Source organism: Folsomia candida, unplaced genomic scaffold, assembly GCF_002217175.1.
Source record: "Folsomia candida strain VU population unplaced genomic scaffold, ASM221717v1 Fcan01_Sc017, whole genome shotgun sequence".
Lineage (NCBI taxonomy): Eukaryota > Metazoa > Arthropoda > Collembola > Entomobryomorpha > Isotomidae > Folsomia > Folsomia candida.
The window spans coordinates 759,094-783,842 of record NW_019091209.1 but is presented as its reverse complement, the minus strand read 5'-3'; the positions used below and the strand labels follow the sequence as shown (position 1 = coordinate 783,842).

Below are 24,749 nucleotides of genomic sequence, written 5' to 3'. Positions count from 1 at the left end.
ATATCTTAAATATTTGCTAAAGTATTAAAAAAATATAGCACGAGTTACTTATTAAGATAGATATATACAATGAAATAGTGTTTTTTTCGGCTTCCAACGATTTTCGAGTTTGATGGCTTAAAATTTGCGTAATATTTAGTAGATCAAAAATCCGTAATAAAATTGGGGTGGCCCTCCAGCAGTTTTCGAGATCTGAGCCAATATGTGCGAATTTTATGCTAATTTTGAGGTTTGCCTCGAACTCGTCAAAATAGGGTCGAAAATGACTGGAAAAAATTCATAAATTTATTTTGGACTAGAATTTGGCCGCTGCCTTGATTTCTGACCCCAATTTTTCAATTGGTTGAAAATTGCAAAAAGTTTCCGTATATGACCTCGTACCAACGATCATGAGGTCAAAAATATTAACGTCCTTGAAATCGCAGTCTAATTTCTTTTAAAATGATTCCCCATATGACAAATTATGAATCTTTTGACCTTTGACCTCGTCCTCTAGGTCATAAGGTCAAAAATATTAACATTCTTGAAATCGCAGTAAAATTTCCTTCAAAATGATACCCCATATGACAGTTATGTATTTTTTGACCTTTGACCTTGTCCTTAAGGTCACAAGGTCAAAAATTTTAACACCATTGAATTCGTGGTGAAATTTCCTTTAAAATGACACCCCATATGAAAATTAAAGTTAAATTTAATTTGGACCACACCCCCTGGCGCTGTGGGGTGTGGTCCGATTGACCCCATTTTCGAACTCGACCGAGAACTAAAAATTAGAAGCACAATGGCGAAAACCGCTTTTGATTATCTCGAGGCATTCTAAAGATATCCTGCTTACGGACGGACAACACGATCACAATAAGTAGCTGACGCTACTTAATAAAGCGTCGCAAACGCGCATACGGAAGTAGCTTCAGTCTCACTTCATCCCAACCACTCCTACGACAGTGCGGGAAAACTTAATTTCACTGCATTTCAACTATATATTCACTTTTTGGAAAAATCTCATTTTTCCCCAAGCACACCCCCTGGCGCCCAGGGGGTGTGGCACAACGTGGGAACACATAATTTCACTCTATTTCATCCATAGATTCCATTGCACGAAAAATCTCATTTTGCCCCGACCACACCCTCTGGCGCCCAGGGGGTGTGGTCCGATTGGCCCCAAAAGTTGATAGGATCCTCCCCCTGGGGTCTTATGTATGATGGCGAAAACCGATTTCAATTATCTTTATCCGTTCTCCCGTTATCCTGCTGACAGGCAGACAGACAGACAAAGTGTTCACATAAAGTAGCTGAAGCTACTAGAGGTGAGTCGGGCTTGGGCTTTAATCGGGCTAGCCCGAGCCCGCCCAGGCCCTACGGGCTTTGGGCGGGCCGGGCTTTTGAGTTGAGCCCATGAGTCGGGTCGGGCCTGGGCGGGCTTTTCTTCAGTCGGGCTCGGGCTTTACTCAAAAGCCCGACTAATATTTTTCGTGGAGTTAGGAGTAATATGAGAGTCAAAAGTTTGGCCAAAAGCGCACCATTTGTATTTTATACTTGCAATTCACAATGCATTATTGTATTCTCATAGTATTTTCATTAAAAAGTAATTCCAATATCAAAAATTTTCAAAATGGAAATGATTGTTGTTATTGGTGTGAAAAAATTACTAGCAGGGTTGCACATCTAAAGTGTGAAAGGACGGAGAATTCAAAATAAGCTTACTGTGCAAGAGGATACATATTCAAAGAAGGTCAGGCTATTGGATCAAGCGAGGTCAGCATATCCTGAAATTTTGGTGTGGCGCCACACAATTTCCACTGATGCAGAAAATTACTCCAATGATATTATCAATCCCCGCATCACAAGCTAGTGATGAGAGAGTGTTTTAAAGCACCGGTTTAACGTTGACCACCAGTCGCACTGAACTTAGGATTAGCGGCAGTAGTTTATCCAACCTGACATTCGTTCATAAAAACTACGTTTTTTGTTTACTAAACATCATTGACACTAACAGTTTTGGGTTTATTTATTTTTGTACCTTGTGAAAATAATTTATTTTTTACTAAACCTTTGAAATGTGTTTGTTAAATAATTTGAACTTCTTTATTTATCAATTCGTGTTTCGTCATGCGTAACTTAGAACGCTCTACAAATCTTATTTTTAATTGTATAAATAATTTGTCACGCCATAACAAAAAAGCCCGATTAAGCCCTATGGGCCCGGGCTCGGGCCTGGGCGGGCTTTCTCAAGGCCAAGCCCTATAGGGCTTGGGCGGGCTCGGGCTTTAGAAAATGTGGACTTGGGCGGGCCCGGGCTTTTGAGTTGGGGTTTGAATAGGGCTTGGGCGGGTCGGGCTTTTGAATAGGGTTTTTGAGTCGGGCTTGGGCGGGCCGGGCTTTGAAAATCTTAGGCCCGACTCACCTCTAGAAGCTACTTAATAAACATTTTCTTAGGTTTTATCTTGTGTAGAGGATTAGCAAACTTAGCGGTACGAATACTTAAGTTTATTTAGTTAATTATGAAATTTATTACTGGTCAAAAAAATAAATTAATCATTTGCATAGTAAATATATTTTCATTGAAATTAATCTTTTAACTATTTTATGAAACTTTGTAAAATTATGCTACAGAATGCAAGGAAAGTTACAAATGACTGCGTGAATTGCCTCATTTGCATTATTTGAAAAGTTGATATAAATATCTATTTACGTACATAAATGCCATTGGCACGGGGTTCTCTAATAATTCAAAGAACAACTATCTAAAGGTCAAGGACATGGACGAGGGTCAAAGTTCAAGGAGTTTCATATTACTGAAAAGTATTCAAATTTTGCATCAAGAAATAAAAATCATAAATTATTCTAAGCAAAATCTTCTCTCTTGCAATTTTTTCCATGCAAAAATTCTCACCAAATCAAACTCATTCATTTATTTATAATGGAAATTTTAAATCACACAGCTGTAAATCATCGACATAATATTGATAACCACCTGTTCCTTCGAAGTGGTCAAGATAAGTGATTGTATCATCATGACATTTTATCATGCAATTTCTATACACCACATTCATTCATATTATAAGTCTGTTTATGATTATTTGGCATTGTCCATTGTGTTGGGTATAAATAAGTGTAAATATTATCTTTAAGTGGCACTGTCATATAGACTGGTCTCATATATGCAGTGGCCCCGGAAGCCGTTCTGGGGACATGTGGGGACGTTAACATTGTAGGATAATAGGGGAGGGCCGGGTTTATATAAGATGGGGAGATGATGCGGACATCCAACACCTGTGGGGACATTGTCCATCTGTCAACACACTTCCGCGGCCACTGAATACATCGACAAATTGATAACTGTGGCCGCGGAAGCCGTGGGGACATCGGGCGACATTATCATTGTAGGATAGGAGAGGGCCGGGTTTGTATAAGATGGAGAGACGATGCCGACATCGAACAACCGTGGGGACATTGTCCACACCCTTCCGCGGCCACTGGACATACTTGACGAGGTCCAACTCACTTTTGCATGTGCCAACAAACCACTTTTTAGTCGAGATGACATTTCACCACCACCACCACAGCTGCTGAGACAGAACAACTTCATGCATATTGTTCTCTGCAGTGCTTGTAGAACATTCGGATTGGAATAATATTGTTGTCCCGGCTGGAAATTTTGATTTCAAAAGAAAATTAAAATGCTAGCCAAGGACAGAAATCTGATTGGGTTTGGGGAAGAAATCACAGACTACAAGTTTAACGGGGTAAGAAAACTAGACTCACATTTTCATACCAATTTTTTCATACGGCGTACGTTTATTGACGAATTTTAGACTTTTTATCCATTTGATGTCAATTTTTATAAGCGCTTTTCGCAAGATCACAAAAGTTTCCAATTGTTTTTCAATAGTTCTATGATTTCTTAAATACCTAGATTTTGTGGATATTCATTATTTCCAAAAATATGTAACTATTTTTTTTAATGCATACATTTCATTACGATTTTACGTACACAGAAAAAAATATTTAAAGTAGGTAAAAATTACGGCGTATAAGTCCAATATTGAACTAAAATTTGTGACAAAAAAATGCCATCAATATATTTTTTTAGATTTTTCATGAAATAATTTTCATAGACTTTTCATATTCATTAACATGCACATTTCTTATGAATTTTTATGCATGCATATTTAGTGTATATGCAGATTAAATGCAAAATTCAATAAATACATATCTGTGAAGTCCCATTTTAAATACATTTTTTGTCCAAAAATTTGCAGATTTTGGACTGGTTGGTCAAAGTGAATGATCCGAGAGAGATTTGGAAGGCACAGCCGACCTATCTCATTTCCGAATGGACCTTCATCACCATCGGCCTCCTGACCTTCATCCACTGTAAGGACAAACTAACACCGGCATAAATATTTACATATTTACCAGTGTCTGTTTACCACTACCAATCAATTAGGCAATTCACGCTGGCCTTGGTAACCTTGCAAAATCCATAAATTCTGTAAACTTGTACAAATTTTACACATATTTCGAAGGAAAATTGGGGTACAAATTTTTGTAAAGTTGCAAATCTGATCTTTATTTTGTAAAATTATTCTACAAAACGCAAGGATTTACAAAGTTACCAGTGACCGTGTGAATTGCCTTGACATGATTTTTATTATTAAACTAATAACGATCTATTAATTAATTATTTGCTAATTATTAAAATACACAGCTCAACGGGTGGGCGGTAGGTTTCGATGGCTCTGGTTGACCACGGTCCTTCATGGGTTGATCGTAGAAAATGTGACCTTTTGGACCCCCGTTATCAACAACTTTTGGCACTCCCAAACCACAATCGTCCTCCTGGGGAGGCGTCTCCCCCTCCACATCATTTGCTTGTGTAAGTCAAATAAAAAAAATTCAAAATTCTCACGACTATATACATACATATTTCGCATAATGCCTCGTTTAGCAAAACTAATTTACGAAATATTCTTGCTAAACGCAAGTTATGTTCAATTAACGTAGGAATCGATCACACATCGTCAAAATCAGCACATTTTAAATCATTTAATCCCTCTGGGAACTTATTCTAAAATTCTGAACGACAAATTTGTCCTAAGTGAGTTGATGGATGGAATTGTGGTGAGTTTTTTTGAGCCAGTTTCGACGAGTTGCAATTTTTCTGAAGGCTTCTTAAACTTGAGATTAAAAGTGTCAAAATCTGGAGTGTATATTTCTAAAAATTGGCACCTCCCTGCTGTACAAATTTATCGTCCAGAATTTTAAAATAAATTCCCACAGCCCAGAAATGCTTAAAAATGTCCTTCTTTTAACGATAAGTCCCACACTTAACAAACTCCTCATCCCCCCTTTTTCCCTTTCCAGACCCCACATTCATCTACACCGCGTCCGTCTGCGTTTCCCGGCTACGCCTCGGCACACTCGCCAACGCCCTCGCCGTGGGCTTATCCGTCGTCCTGATTGACATCCCGTATGACATCATGGCCGTCAAGTTCGTCCACTGGACGTGGCACGATACCGACCCCAACATTTACGACCGGCATTACTGGGTCCCTTGGACGTCGTACTATTTCCACGCCACCTTCGCGGCCGCGGTCACCTACGCGTTCCACTTTTGGAGGCGGACCTTGTGTCAGAATGACCCCGAAAATCCGTGGGTTTCGGATAAGCGGGTATCCCGGGAATTGCTGGCGTCCGTGTTGACCGCGTTGTGCGGCATGCCGGGGGGAGTCATCCAATTTTTGCCGTTGTACCACCCACTCCACGACTTTTTTGGGATCCACACGGAAAATTGTGTGATTACGCTGTTCGTCATTTTCTTCTTGATTGCGTGGAAGAACGATAGGAAGCCGGTCGTGGGATCGAGACCGATGGGTAGGTGGACTTCACACTTAGGGGACGTTCGTAAACTTCATAATGCAAAGAGGGGTGGGTGGTAAGGTCAGGGCCCAATGATACTGTGCCTATGTACGTGACACATGTTAAAGGGGGTGGTATTTGGATGTCCATAAAATCAAAAATTTGCGTTATGAAGTTTACGAACGTCCCCTAAATATGTTTGTAAACTTGGTAAAAGGTGTTTCCTTTCTTGCACTACAAAACAAGAAATGCGAGGTGCAAGAAACTACAAGAAGTACGCCTCATCTAGCCACTCGCCGTATGAATCGGCGGGGCGTAATTTCTCCCTCCTTGCATTTCTCCCAGGTCAAAATATTCACCTAATGGTTACTCGTTCGTAAATTTCTATAAACTTTTCCACATGATTAAAAACAAATAAGGGGAAATCAGGTTACAAAATTTACCGGGTTACAAATACTGAGGCAATTCACGCAGTATTTCTTAACTCATAAAATCCGTGCGTTTTGTATCAGAATTTTACAAAATAAGGAGACGTCTTTGATATGAGTACTTAAGTTTACAAAAAATTTGTGAGCTAATGTTCCTCAGAAAGTTTACAGAAATTTAACGAGTTTACAATGCAAATGAGTCGACTCCTATGAAATAATATTACAAACCTTTCCGTCACGTGTATATAGGAAAATCTGGTTGGAAAATCAACGAGCTCGTCCTCGCCTTGATCCTGCACTACAGCGTGTACCTCGGAATGGCCCTTTACGGAGACCCTCAACACGAAGTGTCAGTCGGACTCCATGAAAAAATTGGACCCTGCAACGAAATGATGGAACTGAAAACAATGTTCACCTTAATCACGGGCGAGGTGAGGATACATAAATTTTGAACTTTTAGTAATTTCAGTGAGAACACTACTTATTTTGCAAACATTTTCAACTCGCGACGTATCTAACCATTGCAAAATATGTAGCTTTTGTATGCAAAATTTTCGAAATGGCATGCAATTAACGCGTCTCATAAATATCGATGAAACGTCTCATAAAAACTATTTGAAATGTCTACATGAAAATGTCTCCTAATATTATTTTGCTGGTCTCATATAAATTTAGAACTAACTCTTAAAAAGTTTTATAAAAAACAGCTTTTATTTCATATTTTTATCAGATTTTCAATATTAACAAGGCCTTGCTTGATTTTTTGGGGTGACCAGGACCACGTCGACGACCTAAGGGAATATCTTCAGCCTTTGTGAGATTTATCCGAGTCAAGGTTCTTGCAGAAATGAAACCAGCAAAAAACACGGATGAAATTCGGTCCAAAAACTGTCCCAAATGCGTTAGTGATTGATTCAGCTGCATCTGCTTTTAGAATTCTGGGAGAATAATTGCGTATGGCTTGTGGATACAAATACTCCAAACCACTCAAAATTTTTTTCGAAGTCAAACTCGGAATTAATTACGTCCACCGTCCATGCTCCGTATTTGTTAGCCTCTGCTTGTTGCCCTCCTAATGATATTATTTTCTGCCCTTCCATTTTGAGCATTGATGCCAAATAGCTTACAATTTGAGAATTTGTTTTACAATTAAATCCTGCCGTTGTCCCGTAGGGATTCAGAAGGACCTTTTGAATCCCTATGAGTTGTCAGATTCAACCCGAAGTACTTGGGACGCCATTTTAATTTAAAAATTTAAAAATGCGAGGAAAACTAGTAATATTTCGGAACCAACCATGAGTATTTTGTGTGTACCGTGTGATTGGCCTGCAATCAGGCATCGTATATGGCACTTCAAGAGAAGGAAAAAGATAAGAAATGGATTAGAAAGAATTATCCAATTATGAGACAAATGTAAATACTAATGAGACATTTTTTTTGTATTAAGAGACGTTTTCCATGTAGGCAGCTCGAATATTATTTATGAGACAGTTTACCTATATTTAAGAGACGCTAAAATTTAATGCCTTTCGAAATTTGCAACATTTCGTTCAAAACTTTTGCTGGAATGATTTACAATTAGATAGTTTTGCAAACATTATGAACTCGTGACATAACATATGTAACCCTTGCAAATTGAGCATTTCAAAATTCTTTTTTATGCCAAATTTGCGAAATTTCCAAATTTAGTTTTCGGAAAACGATGTGATTTTTGTGCACAAATTTACTCTAAAAATTGAATTATTTAACATTTTTATTTTACAAATTAGATCTTAATGTCCTTATCTCATTTAGACTGCCGAACGTCGCAAATTCTTATGTCCAACGGACTATGACGAACAATATTTTGACTTCCGGTGTCTCTCCGGGGACAACACACCTCCAAAAATGGGGTCGGAATGGTACACAATTTGTGGCACGCCGTTCCCCAATCGGGCAGAATATATTCAAGTAAGATTTTGATTTCATTTTTTAATCAAAAAGTCGATTTTCAACCTAAAGTATTTTTTACATTTTATTTTATTCTACGATTTTTTAAATTTTAGGTTCTTGCGACAATTTGTTTCTTGGCCTTCATGTTGTTCAAAGCGATGTTGTTCAATTCCGGTGATGAATGGACGACTTCACCCAGTGTTGGAAAACCAAAGAAGAAAAACTGATTATAAATATGTGTATGTAACTTACAATGCGATGACGCCAGCGGTCTCGCCCCGATTTTGACGAAACGACGATAATTATGTAGCATTAGATAAATAATTAGACACGTGTTTCAGGATTTTTCATAATGCTCAGGTTATACGAAATTATGACGAAATCCGTGAGCGAGAATTCCCATTTTCACCGTGACATTTTATTGGCAAGGGAGAAAAATAAAGATTCTCCATTATGGAGTCCATCATAATTTCGTTTAAGCTTAAAATGCCTTAAAGTTCTGAAAATTTTGAAAATTTTTGAAAATTTCTGAAAATTTTCAAAATTTTCAAAAATGCAACAAACCAAAATCGTAGAAAATCACTTCGTGCCCACAAATTTTAAGTTTAAACGAAATTATGATGGACTCCGTAATGGAGAATCTGTATTTTTCTCCCTTGCCAATAAAATGTCACGGTGAAAATGGGAATTCTCGCTCACGGATTTCGTCATAATTTCGTATAACCTGAGCATTATGAAAAATCCTGAAAAACGTGTCTAATTATTTATCTAATGCTACATAATTATCGTCGTTTCGTCAAAATCGGAGCGAGACCGCTGGCGTCATCGCATTGTTAGTCTGTTATTACATATGCGTTTCAAGAAATTAAAAACTCGAAAATAATAAAAGCACGTGACAGTTGATTTTTGTTTTTGAAAAACGACATGAATACTCTCATCCAAATTTTTCCAAGCTTCCAAGAAATATACATTTGTAGAAAAATAAAAAGAAACATTTCAAAATTGAAGCCATATCATTCAAAATACATTTGCAGAAATGCAATAATTTCTACAAATCAGTTCTGCAAAAGATCCACATTATGAGCTTATATGAGAAGTAATTGTACAATGAGTAGGCAATTCATGCAGACCTTGGTAACCTTGTAAAATCCGTAACTTTTGCAAAATTTCACTCAGATTTCGCAGGAAAATTAGCTACCAAATTTTTGTAAACTTGCTCCGATCAAATCAAGGGAGTCTCCTAATCTTGTTTAAAAGTTTCTAAAATCATGATATAAAAGGCACGGATTTTACAAAGTTACCAAGGACTGCGTGAATTGCGTTTTCGGAATATGCATGGGCAAATCTCACACGGATTTTTATCCATGCGAGGATTCCATTCCATGCAGTGCAGGTGAATTGTGCAGCTTTTGCAGGAGTCGAGTGCCGAGTGGAGGCAAGATGAGATTGAAATGGTCTTGTGCTATGCATTGCATGAATCACTCGCATGTTTGTAACCTGTGTAATAAAACTACACATTATTGGTATTGATTTGGTAATAAATTCCCATTGAATTGGCAATAGTTTATTTATGAGTGGTAAACTTTTCAACATTACTAAACGGTGGTAATGCCCGTAATTACCCGTGCCAGTATGTCATATATGTACCCCGGTCAGTAATGATTTAATACCAGGTTTCTATGAGTGTATGAAAAATTATGTTTGCAAATAAACTCGTACAAAATAAAGTAACGTTTCAAAAAGGTGTCCAATTTTGAAATATATTTGCAAACTTAACGAATTACACATATTTAAGGGTATTTAGTTAATTATTAGATTTATTAAAAGCTTAAATTAATCATTTTCATAGTAAATATATTTTCCTGGTAATAATAATATTTTTTTCTGTTAAAAAATACTGGAATTATTTTTGATAAAATTTTGATACAAAATTTCCAGCTGGTCTGGTGAATCAAAAGTAAAATCGGAATTTTGCTGAATGAAATTTTGCAATTGTTGCAGTGTTATATTTTGCTGTTGCCATGGAAATAGGCTTCGTTCGGAAGGAAGAAAAATTTCTTCAGAATCGATATATTCCCCGGATTCTAATTCGGGGTCTAATTCTGCAAGTTCAGCAGAGGTTAGTTCAAGGGGTGCGGTTTCTATGGAAACGGTTTCCAAATTTTCTTGATTTTTATTCAAATCAGGAAACTCTGGGAGTACATTTTGCCCATTATTTTCCAAAGTTTCCAGCGTATTCTCAGCAGAAGGTGCGGTTTCTATGGTTTCCAAATTTTCTTGATCGTTATTCAACCCAGGAAAATTTGGGGGTCCACCTTGCTCGTTATTTTCTAAAATTTCCACAATATTTTCAGCAGGGATTTCAAGAGGTATGGTTTCTATGGGAACGGTTTCTACAATTTCTAAATTTTCTTGATCTTTATCCAACTCAGAAAAATTTGGGAGCGTGTTTGGTCCATTATTTTCCAAAGTTTCCTGATTTTTATCCAAATCAGGAAGGTTAGGGAGCCCACTTTGTTCATTATTTTCGAAAGTTTCCAAGATTTCGACGGAATTTTCAGCAGGGATTTCAAGGGGTGTAGTTTCTATGGGAATATTTTCCAAATTTTCTTCGGGAACATTAGGGGGTGCAGTTTCCCCATTATTTTGTAAAGTTTCCACTGCCGGTTCAGTTGCTAAGGTCACGGCCTCGGTTACTATAGCAACCACGGTCGTACTTTTTTGCGGGGTACTAATTTCTGGGGGTGAAGTTGGTGGTTGTGTTGGCGCCGTGGTCGTCGTCTCGGTAATTATTACCGGGGCTGGTCGCACCGTGGTCGTGGTTCTTCTCGGTCGCAGTATATTCAATGGATTTAAATTGAGCAAATTCGAAATAAATTGTTGTTGTTGAGCTTCGAAAAATCCTGCGAGTCCGTTCACCACGGAAAATATGGGGTTCTGAAATTTCATTTTTCCATTATTATTTTTATTTACATTATTAAAAATCTAGTATAGTCAGGCAGGTAATAATTTCTCGGTATTAAAGTTGTTATTAAAGTTGTTTCTTGGTATTAAAATTATACCGGCTTGGTAAAAAAATTTGTTAATGATCTGGTAAAACTTTAATATCGAGCTATGTATTACTACACGGTATTACTTATCAATACCACTTTGGTAAAATTCGTATATGAATACCACTTGGTATTATTTTAATACTGGATTTCTAAAGAAATTAAGTCACACATAGGTTATGATTTCTCGGTATTAAAATTGCTACCGCTTGGTATTAAAATTATACCGGATTTGTCACCGATATGGTAAAATTTTATTTCCGAGCTATTACTACACGGTATTACTTATCAATACCACTTTGGTAAAATTCGCATGAATACCGCTTGGTATTATTTTAATACTGGATTTCTAAGAGTGTACTTAATTTTTTAAAATAAAATTTCCATACCTGTCCCGTTACCATGACGACGCTTCCCAACAAGAGGACAAATATGACTCGTGTTTCCATGATTTTCTGCTAAATTACTGCTTTCTTTCCATCTCATAAAAACGATTTGTATTTATATGTGAAATTCAACGAACAGGAAATAATCGTCAAGTTCGTCGTATTTAAATTCGCGACAATTGTGTTTCATTCATATGAAGGACGGAGTTATGGCAGATTTGCATAAATATACAAATATTCTATTATCACAATTTTCATTTATTCTAGAATTGTTCTTTCTATTCCCATTTTTATGCGCATTTTTTAGTTCCTGAATATTTTTTACGGAAAAATGCTATTAAATTAGCCGTTGCTATTAAATTATTTTAAAAAATCGTTATATTGAGGCGATTCACGCAGTCATTGAAAGTGTCTCAGGAGGACAACCCTTCACCGACAGAATCACCGATCTTGATGCCCTTTGGATATGTTATGGTCCTAGGTGAGTCTAGCAAAAGTGAAGAAGGATTTCATTCCATGGCCCCATTTGCGTCCGCCACACCCACTCAAAGGTGCGAAAAACACGAAAAATACCCTGTTTTCGTTCATTCAAAAAATCACCAAAAATCCAATTTTGATCGGATTTTCATAATTTAAGCGTTTTTGTGATCTTAGATAGTTGCTTTATCATATCCAATTGCAAACTCAATTTTTTTGAAATTTTGATTTTTTCGAAGGCGTATCCCTGGTCAGGAAATTTTCGAAAATGCTCAAAAAATTAAAAAAAAAATTAAAGACGTAAAAAAGTAAAAAAAAATGCTAAAAATTCATGTATTTGGTTTGGATCGGAACATCTCCAATTTAGCATCCCTGTACGATCAATCACAATTCGCTCAAAATTTCCAAAATTTTCACCTCGATGGTTACATGCATGTCAAAATACGAACTTGATTAATTAATCAATTAATTAATTAGTTAGTTTATAAAAATGGAGAAAGGGTATAGTTTGTGTAGTAATTAATTCCGTCACGTGTGAGTTGATTAAAATAAATTTTTTTATTAATACAGGAAAACAATGATATTTGCATAGAATAATAATTTCGAACTAAATATATCAAAATTTTGTACGCATCCAAACTTTAATTTTTTGTCACGAATTTCTAAATATTTCCCTAATTTTACACCTCGATCTGAATCTCCACGCTGCTCCCGGCATACGGACCGGTCGGCAGTGTGACTTCCTTTTCGACTAAAACCCCACCAATCGCCGCGGCCACGTGTACATCTCCCACCATTGTTTGAGACGGGTCAGCCACCCCCAAAGTCCACTGGGGGTTGGTGTCCCCTCGTCGCTCCAGGATAAGAAGGATGGGGGCTTGGCTGACGGAAATCCAGGGGACGACTTCCACTCCGGTCGAGTAGTTGGTCGGGGACAAGAATGCGACGGAGATGACGACCACGTCCAGCGACGAGTATGTCGCACCCGTTACATTTTCCGAGCGTGGCAGCAATATTACCCCACCAAGGGGGGACGACTATGTATAATACAAACATACCGTTAATTAATTAGCAATTAATTCCTGATTTAATCGATGTATTAATTTTTACGAATCAATGAGTTATGGTAAAAATCTGCACATTTTTAACCATTTCTCCCCTCTGGGAATCTATGTATTTTAAAATTCTGGACGACAAATTTGTCCTCAGTGAGTTGATTGAGGGAATGGCGTCGAGTTTTTTGAGCCAGTTTCGAACAGTTCCAATTTTTCTGAGGGCTTCTTAAACTTTAAATCTCAAAATTTGGATTTGACCATTGTTGCACTCGGAATTCGTCGTCCGGGAAGAGTACATTTTCAACGTGGTGGTGTAACCAGGGCCGCGATTTACCTGGTGAATTGTGTGGGGAAAATTAGCATATCCTCTGTCCAAATTTGGAAAGGCATAAAAATAATTACGCCTTGTAGTCAGGAGAAATAAATTGAACGTTTCAGGATTAATCAGCTCACTTTCCGTGACACGGTTGGTAACATGCAGCAACTTTCATCTCTATTCCCCGAATAAGCATAAATTTTGTATATGTTCATGCAGTGTTATATTTTGTTCATAAATAAACTTCTTGCTGTGACGTAGAGTCACAGCCGAGACCGTGGCCAAGGGGCTGGCTTCTGATATAAAGGAAACTGGGAACAGACTGATTTTTTCCATGACAAATAAAATGCAACAATTATGCATATCTCCATTCCAAACACAGGATTGGCAAGATGAAAATCGTGCAAAAGATCACACCCTCTCTCAAAATCTCTTCAAGATACTACCATTCCGCTCCATTGTTGTTGCTACTCGTCGGGAAGAATTTTCCTGGAAATTGGAACACAGTTTAAGTTCACACCATTCTACATCTTCAACAATCATGGCACAATCACGCAGTCCAGCCGACGACGTAAGTTTAGGTTTTCTTTTAAATTTACTAATTCCTTACGAAATTTATTAATTCCTTACGAAATTACCGAAATGACTTTTTGTTTTTTTACACAACGCAGATGGTGGAAGAGGAGGAGGAGCACGAGTTTTTTCGGACGGTCCAGACCAGTGACTTAAAAACTCACCCGGACGTTCAAAGCTTTGCCCTCATGGAGGGCCGTGCTTTCGGCATCATTTGCAAATGGAAATTCTATTTCATCCCAGGCAGGGTTAGGTACCCTGTTCTGGGGGTGAAATTGGTCGAGTCTAATGGACCTGAAGAAATTTTAGCCAAAGTGTGGATCTTCTTGACTGGGAATGGGGGTTGTTTAAATCAGTCAGGAACGTGTGGTAAGACGGGAATCATTCATTTTTATCAGCGTTTCGGATAAAGCATACCTTTTCAAATCGATATTTTATACATGTATAAACTACGTTTTTTTCACAGATCTTAAATACCGGAAGATTACGAAGGGTAACAGTTTGGAATGCCCCTTCTACGGGACTGGCCAAGGATATCCAAGCGCATTTGGATCCATTGGACAATAATAAAATTTTCTAGTGTGTAAAAAAGTATTTTTAAACACTAACTACTATTTTTCTAAAAACTATTTTTTCGAATTAAAGTTTGTAGTTTTTTAAACGCTACAAAATTTTATTATTTTATGAAGTATTGTAAATTAAGCCAGAATCAGGTGCCTAAAGCCAAAATTATGAATTTTGCCCGGCATGGGCCCAATTTCATTGTCCCGGCACTGCATTCCTGGCTGCGTTTCGCAACGTAACTAGAGTGCACCATTTACCCAAGATATTCTTGTAGCTATTTTGATTAAGAAGTGATATATACATACATATCTTAATATATATATATAATTATAATATATTATATTATATCTATGTGATGTTATATTATATATATAATCATAATATATAATTATAATATTATATAATGATATTATTATATTGTATTATTATATAATATATATATATATATATATATATATATATACTTTAATACGTTTTTCAAATATTTTAAAAATTTTTATTTTTAAAATAAATATGATTACCACACACAAACATTGTCGTTCCCGTCCACGGGAAAGGTGACACTTCCATGGTAAAAGTAGAAAACCCCTAGCTTCGAATATGCCATACCTCGTGTCCTTGATTTGAATCACGCTACAAAAGTTAGTCGTAAATTAATTAACTTAAACGAGCAAGTATGTATTTTGAAAATTACAAGATCCTTTCGTTTCACTCCAGTCGCCGCTAAACATTTGTTTCGAAATATTCACTTCTACGCATCAGTATCCATCTATGCGCAGAAATGATTTTGCCTTCCAAGGAAAATGTAACGTCTATATCTGCTTGTAAAGTACGGTGGTAAAAATCGTTACTAATTTTCAAGCGCAACTTGAGACTTTAATTAAAAGTAACCCTGCTCTTCCATAAATCATCGCCAAACCATTCCTTATAATATTATAATTATATTATAAAAATAAGTTAATTATAATTATATATTATTATAATGTTATTATAGTTATATTATTATTAATTAATAATTAATATTATATAAAAATATTTATTAAGAACTTATAAAATTCCACTTGCAAAATTTAGAAAACGGTAAATCACACCTAAATTTTGGATCGTATATTTATACGTAGTTATCAATGTTCTAACATTCCTTTCCTCGGTCTGTGAGAACGAAATTTGCACCAAAACTCCTCCCCACTGAGATTACCTTCCAAAAATCCTTATCAATTTCAAAACTCCATTCTTCCTTGTGCATCAACTTTGGCGCCAGAATGGCAATGCCACCAATTGTACCCCAGTGATAGACATCTCCCCCACCGTTAAAGCGACGCGCCCCTTTCCCACCCCTTACCTGTCGTACTGTCGTTTTCCTGCGAGGTTAATTGATCCAATAACAAATTCTATAAGAACCAAAAAAATATAGACAACTATTTTTTATCTGTATCTTCCTCAAAAAACTACCTTTCACCCGAACCCCATACAATTCAGGAATTTTGGTAATTTTTGCATCTCCAAAACCTCCATGGATGAAGTGGTAAGTTTCGTCCATATTAGTAACGACGAATCCTTCCTTGTCGTGAACATGGAGCAACTTCACCGTCTTCAAAATCTTCTCTCCTTCCGCTCCCACGTTGCGAAACACGATGCAAAGCTTCAATTGTCTGCAGCAAGAATGACGGCATGCGATAAGGTGGAGGACTCCATTGCAAAAACTGTTGATAAGTAATCAATTAAATGGGAGTAGTTGAGATTAAATCATCAACAAAAAATTAATAGCTGATGATTTATTTATTTACCTATTTTAGCTACCTACTCTGACCACACCCCCTTGGGAGTAATTTGTGGGGGTGGCGTGGTAGATTTAGCGCGCTGCGCGGTAGCTTACTGCGGGGTGCGGGATGGCGTGACGGACTAGCGGGGTGTAGGATAGCTTGATGCGGGATAGCTGTATTCACATGTTAGTTAAATCTTATGTAAATATTTTCGTAATCTTGAGGTTAACGAATTACAACGGAATGACAACCTCTCGTACCCAAAAATTCTCTGCATTTCATTTCATATTCATCAAGTCATCATCATATATTTACATACTGAATCCGAGAGGACACTGCACCTGGTGAGTTTAAATTAAGTAATTGTAGCTTGTTGACCAGCCGTATTTACATATTATAAATGAACTTTGAGGTCGACCTGTCCATTTTAATACACAATTTTGCTTCACGTTATCACTGTTTATGAGATGACATTTAGAGGAAGAGTTTTGCTAAATTGTTCTCAGGAGTATAAAAATTCCAGAATTTTCAAAGAAATAAAAATTGCAAATTTCTGCTAATGTTTCTTCTAAAATTTCCGAGCATTTATTTTATATGAACTTATGAAGGATTACTTATTTAGCTGTTTAAAAATTTGGAAAAATCATAAGAATACTCCTGATCAAATAAGTAAAGCATAAAATGTTCAAAGTTTCCTAAAATCTTGTTCACTTTGGTGGGATTTAAATTTACAAGAAGTTAAATGAACTGCAAGAAATTTAAGAAATGCAATGCGTACATACATAATCTGCATAATCAATGTAAACGTTTTGTTCATTTATTTACTTGTCAAGGCAGTGGCGGCCGGGTGGAAGTTGGGGGGTGGGGGTGATTATTGTGAGAAACGAGGAGAAGGAGGAGGAGGGTCTTATCACCGAAGATGGAATTTTTCAGAATTTCTGGGGGGCAAATGCCCCCCTGTCCCCTCGATTCTGCCGCCCCTGTCTCCTGGCTGCCTGGCGAGGGAAGAAAGAAGTAGAATGCGACGTAGTTTCTAGTTTCTTCCTCAATCGCGTCGAACGAGTTGGAGCGTAAACGTCGCATTTTGTTCTTCTCTCATCTAAACGTTCTCCAGAAACAATTGGTCGAATTAATTGCAAATTTACGAAATTTGCCCCTTGATTTTCTGGGAATAAGAAGGTAAGTCGTCTTTTAAATTTCTGAAACAGAGTTTTAAACAAATATTTACAAATTTACGAGAAATTGTATTTGATTAAAAGTGGAGACAGCCCAGATTTGCATTGCCACTTTTAAGAACCCAGCCATCATAAATAAAATTTTAATTGCAATGTTTGTTGAAGGCTGTTAAAAATATACAATTTCTTGAAAATATAAAATTCCCTTCATGAATTGCTCATCTCATTATTGTTCTCAAAATTAGGACCAGACGATAAGCTTTGTCGGTGTTCGTGCCGACAAAGCTTATCTGTCTGGTCCGTTCCTATTTTTGCATCAGCCGTTTGGTACATTTTTATAAACTTAAAAAAATGAATTCCCTAAAATTCAACATGTACCCGAACTGTATTCCAATTAATTAATTACTTATTTTCTATTTCCAGTCCACCCACAGGAAATAACTGAAATTCGCAATGAATCCTTCCGAAGGTAGCAGTCCGGAAGAACGTGTCACGGCGAGAGGTCGGTCACGTCCCCGAAACGTTCCTCAGCCCGCTGTACAACTTGGCCCCGTCGACCCGTACGCGCCTCCCCCCATGGAAATCGAGCCAGCCGGTAATGCCGCTGGGGGACCTGGATTTGACCAACTTATCTCTGAATATCGGGCCGATAGTAGTAATGGGAGTGGAAATGGAAGTGAAGGGGGGCGTGAGGGCTCGTCCAGCCCGGAAGAGCAGGCCTTTGCGAGAGGAAGAGGTCGTGGAGGTCGCTCAAGAGACGAACCCAGGGTCGCACGGCAGCACGAATCGCGTACGTTATTTTACTTACGTTATCCACTTACTTGTTTAATTACTTAGCGTAGCACTCATCCTCAAAATTGTTAATCATCTCTCCCCTCTGGGAAGTTATTTTAAAATTCTGGACGACAAATTTGTAGTCAGTGAGTTGATTGATGGGATGGAGCCAAGTTTTGTCGTTCGCAATTTTAAGATAAACTTCCCAGGGCCACGAAAAAATGATTAAAAATGTGTTATGACTTTGACGGTTTTTTAGCGAAAAGTCATCGAGTCCTCTTCTACGTTAACTACTTAATTATTAGAGGACGGGAATGGGAAAATCCGGCACTGTTCAACGCTTTTTCGTCAACTATTTCCAACTCCAGATGAAAAAGACTATCGAATTTCGCCTCTATCTCGTCAACTTTGACCCGGAAATCGACCACATCCCGAAACGGAAGGCACTCCTTCGAATGCGAGAGGCCGACATTGGACCGTACCTCTTCGAAGGGACACAACTCTTCACTACGCGAATCATCCCCATTGAAAATCTCCGCTTTGAAGCTTCCTTCCCCGACAAACCGGACGACGTTTGGACCGTTAACATTGATTTCATTCGCCAATGTGACCGCCGGGAGCCCGTCGTCACCCAGTTGTACAACGTCCTCCTCAAAAAGGCGCAAGAAACCCTGGCACTCACCCTGCTTGGCCGCTTCTACTTCGATTCCGAACAGAAAATCGACATTCGCCAACACCGCCTCCAACTCTGGCCGGGTTTCGTCACCTCGATCCGCCAAATGGAACGAGACGTGTATCTCAACGTGGATCCAACCTTCAAAGTTTGTCGAACCGAGACTGTCTTCGACCTTATGAAAGAAATGCGTCAAACGTCCCGAAACTTCAAGGGGGACATTGAAGCCGCCGTGATTGGAACTGTCGTGATGACCACGTACAATAAGAAAACGTACAAAATCACCGGGATCAATTGGGACATCCGGCCGACAGGGTCGTTCACCGTGTCACGTGGAGGAGTCGAGAGTCAGGTCACGTTTGTGGAATATTTTGAAAAGAAGGGGATTCGCCTTAACGCGTCGCAACCGATGTTGGTGTCCGCCCCGACGAAAAGGGATATTCGTCGAGGCGACGTCGGGGATAAGATTCTTCCCCCCGAGATTTGCTACCAGACTGGATTGAATGATGAGATGAGGTCTAATTTCCGGTTGATGAAGGATTTAGCGGGGCATTTGCATATGGCGCCGCAACAAAGGATTCAGCAAACTGTCCAGTTTGTAAGGAGGATGATTGAAAGCGAGGAGGTAAGTGGGGAAATGTCACTTGTTTTGTGATCACGTGTACAATTTGAAACAGTTTAAAACCTTGCCTTGCTTTTAAAACCGAAGTTAAGGTTACATTGGATGACGATTAGATACATTTTAAATCTCACTATACCCGTAATTCGATGTCTTTTATAACAATATTAATTCCATGAGTTTCGAGATAAACGTAACTTTTCCTAGTTTAATGTAAAGTTAATTTTTGGTAGTACAAAATAGTCGATTTAAAAGAAATTTGTAATATATTTCCCATTTTTTTACAAGAAATGCCCTCAAAAATGAATTCGCTAGTTTTTCCGAACTGACTGTTTTGTTCTAAAAACATAACTTTGCAAAGTTATATTTATCTCCAAACTCATGAAATTGATGTCATTTGAGAAATTTGCATTTAAAGATATTGAATTACGGATGGAGTAGTGAGACTAAATATCTGTAACGGTGTTATACCACCTTTACAAGATACCTTTATTCATTGCTCAGGTCACTTCTGAACTGCTTGCGTGGGGAATGCGGATTCAAGGCGTTCCGTGCGAAATTCCAGGACGCTTGTTGGACCAAGAATCTATTCGTTTCAAGTCGGGCCAAGCTATTGCTGGTGAAGCCGCCGACTGGACGATGGCTTTTAGAAGTAGGTTCAATAATTAATTTTAATGATTAATTAACTTACTATGTCAAACTGTTCTTTTTCTATTTCTCTTGTGTACTTGCAGCGAATCAGATGTTGTTGGCTAAGCCGATGCAAAGATGGGCGATTGTGTATCCGAACAGAGATTCCGATGGGATTGATAATCTCCTGAGGACGATGGACCGTGTCGGCCGACCGCTTGGATTCCCTGTTGGCAATCCGATACAGTAATTCTTCTCTTGTTAATATTTAATCTCTGTGCTACTAGTTAATTTTCGGAAATATTCCGTTCCCGACATTTGTGTAACGATTGTTTTTATCACTTGACTACCGCGCTACATTTTTCGAAATATTACTTTGCCTACCAAATAATTAAGACATTTGTATAGCAAAATTATTTCTCTCTCAATTACACACGAGATCGTTTTCCAATGCATTACACAAATGTTTGCGAGTATATCAGGAATTTTAAAAAACATGGGAATTTATCAAGTTGTAAAATCACCGGGGAACGTAAAATTTCAAAAAAAATCCCTGCTTCCGAAATTGATGGTAGTACATACATGTGTGTAATTCGTAATATTTCCAAAAATAGGGGGATAGTCAAGTAGTAAAAAATAGTCAAACACAAACGTGTGTAATTTCGTAGGGTAAAAATTAACAATTAATTATAAAGTATAAACTGTTAACTAATTACTTTCAGGGTTGGAATCACCGCAACAAATGAGCGCGCCTACACGGAGGAGATTGAGCGGCTCGTCGAAGGAAATCAGGGCCGTCTCGATCTAATCATGATTATCCTTCCAAATCCAAACTTATCCGTGTATGCCGCCGTTAAGAAGGCGTGTTCCCTGAATTATGGGAGTAAGATTAAGTTGAAAATCCATTTTTTCCTTGGATTCATTAAATGATTTACCTTGTTTTTTTTTAAGTCCCGTCGCAGTGCTTTCTGTCCAAAAATGTGACGAGCAAGGGGCTGATGTCAATCAGTACGAAGCTGGTTATTCAGATGAACGCCAAGTTGGGTGGACAACCTTGGGGCCTAGCGAATCCTCTCAAGGTATGAATACCTGTTCAAAAAGAACTGTTTTCATTCAATCTTCTGTCATTCCGATTTATGAGTGAAGATTGTCATTCACATTCAGTCATTTTTGTTCAAATTAATTTCATTTCACTTCATCTGACTTCATTTCTTACTTCGAAATTAGTGAGAAATCCTCTCATTCACAGTCATTCATCTGAAATGACTGAATCTTTCAATCACTTTCATTCAAATCACGGGAAATTCATTTTCATTCACTATCATAATCAGTCACATGAATGAAAGTGAACATGTATGGAATAGTCAGTTTGAAAAATTGGCATTATTTGTAATACGTACCTAGGGATTGATGGTCATTGGATTTGACGTACATCACGGAGGTGGGCGAAGTTACGGCGCAATGACGGCAACCACGTCGCAGAACATGGCGTCCTATTTCTCAACGGTGCTCACCTTATCGCCCGGTCTTGAAATGGCAGGCGAAATTGGACTCGCATTGCGAAGTATGTAAATTCATTTATTTATTAACATAGGACTCGGTGACTCAAAATCGTCAAAATAAGCATATTTTTCATTTTTGTCTGATCTGGGAATTTATTTTAAAAAATTGGAAACGAGCTGCTTAACGACTTGGGTGATGAGTAACAAAGTCCTACATGCGTTATTAATGAAATATCACTGAATAATTGGGTCATATTTTTGCAGAGTGTCTTCAAGCATATCGAGCCAGGAACGATGGAGAATTTCCGGCTCGGTAAAATTTCAAAGTTTTAATTTATTTTACCTTATCTTTAACCAAATCTTGACCATTTGTTTATTGTAGAATAATGTTCTACCGAGACGGCGTGGGTGAGGGACAGCTTCGATACGTGGTGGAAACTGAACTGGTCGCATTGCAGGTTAATTTTAGACTTTAAATAAACTCTGGTGTCTGGTGTTTCGAACTTATTCCTTGTTTTTTAGAGCGCTATCACCGACTATTATGGGGACCAAGATGCACCCAAATTTTCCATGGTCATTGTAACCAAGCGGATCAATACACGCATGTTTCTCGCCGTGGGAAAGGACAACAGGGTCGCAAATCCTCCTCCTGGATCAATTATCGACGATATTATTACCTGTCCAGAGAAGTAAGGATACCTAAGTTAACAACCGTTAAATGTATTTAATTTCGTTAACGCTAGACTCGATGCCTCGTCGTTAAAATCGCAGCACATTTTTAATCATTTCTTGACTTTAAAAATTATGGACGACTAATTTGTAGAGCAATGAGTTGTCAATTTTTTAAACTATACACTACAGATTTTGATATTTTTTGAAGGAAGAGATTTCAAGTTTATGAAGCCTCCCTAAAAATTGTAACTCGTCGAAACTGGCTTAAAAAACTCGGCGCCATTCCATCAATCAACTCACTGAGGACAAATTTGTCGTCCAGAATTTTGAAATAAATTCCCAGAGTGGATAAATGATTAAAAATGTGCCAATTTTGACAATCTTCATCATCGAGTCGTTCTTAAAGTTATATTCTGTTTTTATTGCAGGTATGACTTTTACCTTGTTCCACAAACGGCTCGTCAAGGCACCGTGTCACCCGTTGGATTCAACATAATTCACGACACGTCTGGGCTAGATGCCGATAAAATGCAGCGCTTTTCCTTCAAGCTCTGCCACGGATACTTCAACTGGAGTGGGACCGTGGCCGTCCCAGCGCCGTGTCAATACGCCCATAAACTCGCCTTCTTGACCGGTACGGCTCTCCTGAACGAAGCTCGGGAGCCTCTTCTCAACAATTTGCATTATTTGTAATCACTGCAAATTAAAATCCTAACAAAACTTTAGATTTAGTTGAAACCCAGACGAGTTTTAAAACATTAATGAATTGTTACTTATTTGGAAGTCATGAATTGTTACTCAATTTTCTAATACTCAAATTTTCGTTTAGTTTCAAATAATTTTGGTAATTATTTATTTCTATTTTACTCATTTGAAAGTATTCATGCAAACAATTCTGTATGAATTCTTGCCATAATTTGTCAAGTCATAAACTATTGACTCATTTGACTCCGGTCTTATATTTGTGATAAATGTAGTCGCACAAATTAAGATACTCGTAAGTTATAGATTTGGTTTAAACCTTATAATCATTAATGAGATGTAACTCATTTAGAAGTCCCCTTGTTACGCTATTTCATGAGTTTCTAATAATTTTGATAATTTATTATCCCTATTTCACTCGAAGATATCTATGCAAAGGAGTCCTATTGAAGTAGATTTTAAATCCAAAAGAATGGGTTCGTTTGACTAGGGTCCTATATTTTTAAAAGGTGGTAATTGTAGTCGCCACAAATTAAAATACTCGTAAGCTACAAATAGATTTAGTTTAAACCCACGGGTTTTAAAACATTGATGAATTGTTGCCCAATTTTCTAATAATTTTGGTAATTTATTATTTCTATTTTACTCATTTGAAAGTATTGATGCTAATAATTCTGTTTGAATTCTTGTCATAATTTGTTAAATCACAAACTATTACATTTATCTAAAAGGTGACAATTGTATAGTCACTACAAATTAAAATACTCGTAAATTATAGATTTAGTTTACTTACACCTGTGAGATTAAGCCAATGATATTAATGAATTGTTACTCATACTTGTTACGCTTTTTCATGAAGTTTCTAATAATTTTGATAATTTAGTATTCCTATTTTACTTATTTGAAGATATCCATGCAAATAATTCTGTATGAATTTTTGTCATAGTTTGTCAAATCAAAAACCATCGAATCATTTACATATCTATGTTTTTATATATTTAAAAGGTGGTAATTGTATTAACTACAAGTAAAAATACTCGTAAATTATAGATTTAGTTTTAAAAACAGTAATGAATTGTTACTCAAATTGTTGTTTTTTCGTCAAGTTTCTAATAACTTTGATTCTTTCCTATTGATATTTTACTTATTTGAAGATATGCTATGGAAAAAATGCTCTACAATTATTATCATAATTTGTCAATTCAAAAACCTTTGTTTATCTATGGGCGTACTCACGACAACTTCTTATTTCGCATCGCAACTCATTTAGCAAACTTGCGAAGATCAAAATTTTTCTGTCGTGAGGGGATTCGCAAAATATAACTTCGCAAATCTCTCCAATCTCGCAAATCTACTGAAAAATGTCTATCTTGGTATTGTTTCCATGGATTTCTTTCATTTCCCTTGCTAGCGATGATGAGGATGAGTTTGCGAAGTAATTTTGCGAAATAAGAACATGCCCAATTGCTGGATAAATTTGCGAAAAAAAATCCCATGGTTTTCCAGCAAATTTTTTGCGAAATCTCGCATATCTCGCAAAACTTCGCAAGTTATGTTGCTATGCTCAATTTGCGAGATATGCGAAGGTTGACGTGA

General features: G+C 37.4%; 3 protein-coding genes and 1 long non-coding RNA gene across 4 annotated transcripts; 2 read left to right on the top strand and 2 right to left on the bottom strand.

Moving 5' to 3' along the window:
• Positions 1 to 3,547: 3,547 nt before the first annotated feature.
• On the top strand, positions 3,548 to 9,125 carry LOC110856826. Its single transcript, XM_022105388.2, has 8 exons — positions 3,548 to 3,746; positions 4,263 to 4,377; positions 4,712 to 4,879; positions 5,368 to 5,877; positions 6,540 to 6,721; positions 8,085 to 8,240; positions 8,336 to 8,461; positions 9,085 to 9,125. The coding sequence occupies exons 1-7, from the start codon at positions 3,681 to 3,683 to the stop codon at positions 8,447 to 8,449; spliced, it is 1,311 nt and encodes a 436-aa protein (XP_021961080.1). The 5' UTR covers positions 3,548 to 3,680; the 3' UTR covers positions 8,450 to 8,461; positions 9,085 to 9,125.
• Positions 9,126 to 9,950: 825 nt separating this feature from the next.
• On the bottom strand, positions 9,951 to 11,748 carry LOC110856867. Its single transcript, XM_022105451.2, has 2 exons — positions 11,662 to 11,748; positions 9,951 to 11,159 (listed from the first exon to the last, which is right to left on the bottom strand). The coding sequence occupies exons 1-2, from the start codon at positions 11,719 to 11,721 to the stop codon at positions 10,110 to 10,112; spliced, it is 1,110 nt and encodes a 369-aa protein (XP_021961143.1). The 5' UTR covers positions 11,722 to 11,748; the 3' UTR covers positions 9,951 to 10,109.
• A 3,957-nt stretch (positions 11,749 to 15,705) lies between these two features.
• On the bottom strand, positions 15,706 to 16,573 carry LOC118437946. Its single transcript, XR_004836501.1, has 3 exons — positions 16,431 to 16,573; positions 16,096 to 16,346; positions 15,706 to 16,034 (listed from the first exon to the last, which is right to left on the bottom strand). It is a non-coding gene; the product is annotated as an uncharacterized LOC118437946 (long non-coding RNA).
• A 604-nt stretch (positions 16,574 to 17,177) lies between these two features.
• LOC110857028 (piwi-like protein Siwi) lies at positions 17,178 to 24,493 on the top strand. Its single transcript, XM_022105639.2, has 12 exons — positions 17,178 to 17,585; positions 18,005 to 18,371; positions 18,615 to 19,653; positions 20,152 to 20,299; positions 20,382 to 20,523; positions 21,000 to 21,160; positions 21,229 to 21,356; positions 21,682 to 21,841; positions 22,044 to 22,092; positions 22,162 to 22,237; positions 22,302 to 22,468; positions 22,880 to 24,493. Exons 3-12 carry the CDS (start codon positions 18,670 to 18,672, stop codon positions 23,142 to 23,144), a joined length of 2,280 nt encoding a protein of 759 aa, XP_021961331.2. The 5' UTR covers positions 17,178 to 17,585; positions 18,005 to 18,371; positions 18,615 to 18,669; the 3' UTR covers positions 23,145 to 24,493.
• The last annotated feature ends 256 nt before the right edge of the window (positions 24,494 to 24,749 follow it).

Bases quoted from the DNA above. Each gene is read 5' to 3' on its own strand.
- LOC110856826 (XM_022105388.2), top strand. From the start codon at position 3,681: ATGCTAGCCAAGGACAGAAATCTGATTGGGTTTGGGGAAGAAATCACA. The intron at 6,722-8,084 runs GTGAGGATACAT...TATCTCATTTAG, and splicing joins TCACCTTAATCACGGGCGAG to ACTGCCGAACGTCGCAAATT. The intron at 8,241-8,335 runs GTAAGATTTTGA...TTTAAATTTTAG, and splicing joins ATCGGGCAGAATATATTCAA to GTTCTTGCGACAATTTGTTT.
- LOC110856867 (XM_022105451.2), bottom strand. From the start codon at position 11,721: ATGGAAACACGAGTCATATTTGTCCTCTTGTTGGGAAGCGTCGTCATG. The intron at 11,160-11,661 runs GTATGGAAATTT...ATGAAATTTCAG, and splicing joins TCGTCATGGTAACGGGACAG to AACCCCATATTTTCCGTGGT.
- LOC110857028 (XM_022105639.2), top strand. From the start codon at position 18,670: ATGGGAAAATCCGGCACTGTTCAACGCTTTTTCGTCAACTATTTCCAA. The intron at 22,093-22,161 runs GTAAAATTTCAA...TGTTTATTGTAG, and splicing joins GATGGAGAATTTCCGGCTCG to AATAATGTTCTACCGAGACG. The intron at 22,469-22,879 runs GTAAGGATACCT...TTTTTATTGCAG, and splicing joins ATTATTACCTGTCCAGAGAA to GTATGACTTTTACCTTGTTC.